A 5,219-nucleotide genomic window follows, 5' to 3' on the forward strand; every position below is an offset into this window, starting at 1 on the left:
TTTCTGAATCGGATCGAACCGGCCGATTTTTACAAAAATCCAGTTGAATTGGTTCAATTAAACCGGTTGAACCGGTTAAATTGAATAAAAAAAACACATAGAATCGAAACTTTTTGCATAATAAACTTTGGTAGTTTTTTCACATTTATTAAAAATTTTATGAATAAAAGCACATGATAAATGTTATAAAGTTTTGATGCATTAATATTTATCTAGGACTTTATTTTCTTTTTAATGCACATTGATTGATGTAAAACTTATGGTTATGAGTTATTTAATGTATTTAGAATGATCTACAAGTTGTTTTCATGTGTATTTTAATGTTTGAACCTGTGGACATCATATTATTGATTTGTGTATGTAGGTATGTGTACGCAAATACGAAAAAAGATGAAAATTATAGAAACCGGTTACTCAGCGGTCAAACCGGTTGAACCGGAAACCGGTCACCATTTTGATTCAATTAAAAAACCAAGTGCTCAAAACCCCAAAATAACCGATATCATAAGGGCATCCGGGTTTAACAAGGGCTCAATAAACTAATATTAAATAAAATATATGAGAGAGATTGTGTATTTCAATCTCTATTGAAATGCATCATACAGATTTTAGTGAAAAATAATGACTTTTTTTTAAGAGTGAAATGAAATATATAGGGCGTGTTTGACAAAAGTAGTTGTTAGCTAGACGCGGTTAGCGGGTAGCAGGTAGCGAGTAGCTGGTAGCGGGAAGCTGTAGTTTTTATTTGTTATATGAGTGTTTGGCAAAAGTAGCTGAAAGCTTTTGAAATATATAAAATTACATAAAAGGACAACTGATTAAAAATAAATAAATATATAATTATATTTTTAAAGGTAATTATGGAAATTTATTTCAAAAGCACAGTAACGTTTTGTTAAACGGTATATGAAATAGCCTTTAGATTTGAAACGTTTTGTTTAACCTGAAAGTTAAACATTCGTATTATCAAACGAATTTTTTTGTTTAAACTAGACGTTTTGTCAAAAGCTAGAAGAGCTAGAAAGCTTCCAAACGCTTCCAAAAACTCTTTGCAAAGCACACTCATAGTTCTTTCTCTTATTTGTCACTCCATTTAAATCTTCTAAGAGTTCAGTAGATCACTAATGACCTAACATTAGGAATACAAAAAGTTACAAGTTACATATTCTCTACATCAAAATGAAGAACTTATATGGATTATAAGGAAGAGATGTAACCAACAAGAGACCCTAAAGATTCATATGAAGACCCTCCCTTCATTAAGCTAACATTTACCTTTTCCTTCAAACACATTGCCCTCTCTCTAATACCTTCCCTTTCTTCCTCCACCATTACTCTTCTTATTGTACCTTCTATCTCTTCTCTCTCCCACCCATTTTCCAGGTAAACCCCGACCTTGAGAACATCGCTTATAAATCTTGCATTTATTGGTTGATCACCCCAAAACGGCGAACAAATCATAGGAACACCTTCACAAATACTCTCCAATGTCGAATTCCATCCACTGTGAGTCCAAAATGCCCCAGTTGCTCGATGAGCTAATACTTCTTGTTGAGGAGCCCATTTCACAATACGTCCCCTTTCCCCCACCAGATCCAAGAACCCATCAGGTAACCCTTCGATCCATTCTGAACCTTTAACGAATCCTTCACGCATCACCCACAAGAATTTCTGCTTGCTACTGGCCAAACCATGAGCGACCTCCATGAAATCTTGTTTCTCCATTTGAGAAGCACTACCGAAACTTATGTATAGTACTGAATTAGGTGCTTGTTCGTCTAGCCATGTGAAAAAGCTTCTGTCGGGTTTTAGCAAGCTGCTGAATGACGCTGGAAAGTATTTATGAAATGGACCTATCAGGAAAGACGGAATAGGAAACTCTTTATGGATCTTTTCAAGTTCGAGTTCTTCAAGTTCCTTGAAGGAGTTCCAAATGATTCCTGAAGATGCCTTTGTTTGTGTCACCATGTTAGCTAGTATTTTCGCTGATGGATCTGTCTGGCCTTTGATTTTCATCTTTGAGATGTCTTTCACTTTAAGAACTGGAATCTCCAGCACTCGTTCTTCCAAATCTAGAAGATAATGAAAAGAACTAATGAGATATTGAGATAGAATCTGATACACTAATGAATAAATATATTCAAGATTCATTTGTTTACCCTTCACTGACTTGCTACTTCCAGCTTTCTTGAATTTATTTTCGTCGCTGGCCAATATGATATTCTTCAGATCTGAATCTATGATCTCTTCATCAAAAACTGTAGAGAAATAATCATCAAGTTATGATATTTGGAAACCAGTTTAGTTTATGAATTATGATCATTAATTTCCTGGAGATGTATATATATATAGAGAGAGAGAGAGTAAGAGAGAGAGAACATACGGCTGTTGACTTGTTTAAAGTAACCCTGATCATCAAGAAATGGTACGGAAGCAAAAACAAGAAAACATAACAAGCTACTTGTCCTTAAAACAATCCTCGGAAGCTTAAGACTATCTGCGACTGATTGAGTGAAGTACCAAAGTGCGTCAGTGATCAAACACACAATAGGCTCTTGTTCTTGTTTTGAAGCCATTAACATCTGATCCAACTCTTGGCGAAGGCTCTCGTCACCATATTGATTCAACAAAACGACACCCGAAAGGATATCACCGGCACCTCGGGATCCTAACTTGGAAAGATTGTTGATTTTGGGATCGTTATCAAGAATGGGTCGAAAGGTGAAGTGAGGGTAATTTGATGTGTATGCTGAGTTGAAGTTAGTGTGAAGGATTGTGATCGAGAAGCCATTGGAGTGAAGTATATTTGCAAGTTGAAGCATAGGATTTATGTGGCCTTGAAATGGGATCGGAAAAAGGACCACCCTTTGCCGCCGCCGCCGGCAGCCACTATTGTCCATTGAGAATAAGCTTCTTACTTCTTAGAATCAGATTTTTAAGGCAATTGTTTAAGTATTACGTATCAAAGTGAGTCAAGTGACTCATTGTTGACTTTACGAATAAAGTTGGAGTGTGCATAAGAGCCCAAAACGCTTAACGCTTAAGTGAGCAAGCTGAAGAGCCCAGTAGAGTTTGTAGTATTCAACTTTTCTTATGATTTTTTTTGTTACACCCATCTTTATCTTCTAGTTTATATAAATGGTAACAATCTTTTGATATAAATGTTATTTTGCTATCTAAAGCTGCTTCAAACTTAATTCTTGAATCATTGTGCATTTTAAAAGGCAAATTACAAGAAAAATGACAGCGTACGTCTTTTACAAAAGTTTTTGGAATAAGTTCCAACTCTTTATGGTATTTAGACTTTAGACCCTAAAACTTATTAAAATTGCCTTTTTAGTTGTTTTGTTTCTTTTTTCAGAACGCTATAATGGTGGTTTTCAGTGGCCGAGAGTCTTTTATATACAGGCCTATAGGGTATTAAACCTTTTAATTTATATGAAATTAAAGCCCATACCAAAGTGACTAAGCCCAACGTCCACTTCTTGAGACATGATCACAAAGGGATGATTAGAGATTCATCTTAGCGGTTTTGGACCGGTTTTAGATTAGAACCTGTTTCGAAATAATATGTATTTTTTTTGAGTGGTCATTTTTGGTCTGATCTCGTGGTCTTTGTGGGTGTCTTTTTCGATTCATTTTCGGTTTTCTTGTTTTAATTTGAAGTAATATGTGATTAAAATTGACACATTACGATTTAATAAAATTGATTCACTAAAATTTAATAAAAAAAAATGGAAGATTTGGGTAACATGTGATTAAAAATTATATGTATAAACTTTCACTTCCGGTCTCTTTTTAGCACCGTCTTGAACCGGTCTCGTATCGGTACTGGATGGTCTTGGGGCAATCCAGTCTTTTTTCAGTCTGATCATCGGTTCGGTTTTGGTCTTTTTTATTTTTTATTTTTTTAAGGATCGGTTATAACCGGCGGATTTTTACCATCTTTTTTAATTGCCATAAGTGATTAACCCCATTATAATGAAACGTTTATTAGTTAGTCCAAACTTTTGTTGATGAAATTCATGGTAAGACAAATGGTTTAATTCTCGCATTAAAGGTAAGACGTCGTTTAACCACTGTGAATATTATGCATATAATGTGCGAATTCTTGAAATGGTTTTCTACATTGTACCACTTATGACAAGGTACCTAATTCTTGACGTCTCTTAACATGTGATGGCACTTTAGACAGGCGTCACTTGTACTTGAAACTAACTACATCTTGTGTGGTTCATGTGTAATAGTAACATGTTCCCCAATGTTAAAGAAGTCAATGAGTGCTAAGTGTGTTATGTGCTACTTCAACAAGTGTTATTCTCATCTTGATGTGGGTTGTGGGAGTAGAAACATATGTATTGCATTACATGTTGATCGTATTATGTACTCGTTATATTTTGAGTAGTTTATGCAATGCAACTTTTGAAATGCTTCTTTCCCAAATTGATAGAATACCTAAAATACTTTTGATAAAAAAAATAATAAAATAACAAAAAATCCTTTTTTAGAGGATTTGACTTTGGGATCATATTGTCATCTTATCTGACCTGTGTATTTTGATTTGGAAAACTTAGTGAAGAATCGATAAACTAGTCCATCATTTAATTATTCTTGCTTTTTAGAACTTGGATTATGCTTTGTGTGTAATACAATATGCTCATAGATCATCGAATATGCTAATAATTTTTTTTGTGTTAAGTGACTTCATGTGCTTCAAAATAGAATAGGGAGAGCTTTTGTGTATTTGCTTGAAAATCTAGTCTTGGGATTGAACTTGGGATTAAATCACAAAGAATAAATCTTGCATATGACACATAGTTTAAGTAATGCTAGCTAACCACAACCCTCTAATCATAGAATCCGAGCTTGAGACGTTTCATGAAGCTATAAAGATTAATTATAATTTACAAGTGTAGTCTTCAGATATCATTGGATAATAGAGCATCAATATACTTAACAAATGCAACATTTGATTATGAATACACAACTTGTCGTATGAATTAGGATGACAATGACTTTTAATTGAGAAACTATAAAAGCAAACCCTAGATTTTGGTGAAACTATGAGTAAGAATGAAGGGAACAATGTTTCGTGGACTCCGTTGTAAGTCATGTTAGTGATGAGAACAGGATGGAAGGGGTGATATGAAGAGGAAGACATGGCGTGAACAGTTATGAAGGGTGACAAGTGTTTTTAAGATATTGAAATTCCAGATCTA

At 34.4% G+C, this 5,219-nt stretch overlaps 1 protein-coding gene across 1 annotated transcript; it reads right to left on the reverse strand.

Moving 5' to 3' along the window:
- Positions 1-1,068: 1,068 nt before the first annotated feature.
- Positions 1,069-2,957, reverse strand: LOC111919504 (UDP-glycosyltransferase 76G1). The gene is made up of 3 exons (XM_023915054.2): positions 2,384-2,957; positions 2,160-2,258; positions 1,069-2,072 (listed from the first exon to the last, which is right to left on the reverse strand). Exons 1-3 carry the CDS (start codon positions 2,898-2,900, stop codon positions 1,198-1,200), a joined length of 1,491 nt encoding a protein of 496 aa, XP_023770822.1. The 5' UTR covers positions 2,901-2,957; the 3' UTR covers positions 1,069-1,197.
- Between the last annotated feature and the right edge of the window lie 2,262 nt (positions 2,958-5,219).

The sequence above is a fragment of the Lactuca sativa genome, chromosome 9 (assembly GCF_002870075.4).
Source record: "Lactuca sativa cultivar Salinas chromosome 9, Lsat_Salinas_v11, whole genome shotgun sequence".
Lineage (NCBI taxonomy): Eukaryota > Viridiplantae > Streptophyta > Magnoliopsida > Asterales > Asteraceae > Lactuca > Lactuca sativa.

Excerpts from the sequence above, each read along its gene's own strand:
- LOC111919504 (XM_023915054.2), bottom strand. The coding sequence starts at position 2,900 with ATGGACAATAGTGGCTGCCGGCGGCGGCGGCAAAGGGTGGTCCTTTTT. Across the intron at positions 2,259-2,383 it reads CTTTAAACAAGTCAACAGCC|TTTTTGATGAAGAGATCATA; the intron begins GTATGTTCTCTC and ends ATTTCTCTACAG. Across the intron at positions 2,073-2,159 it reads AAGTAGCAAGTCAGTGAAGG|ATTTGGAAGAACGAGTGCTG; the intron begins GTAAACAAATGA and ends ATTATCTTCTAG.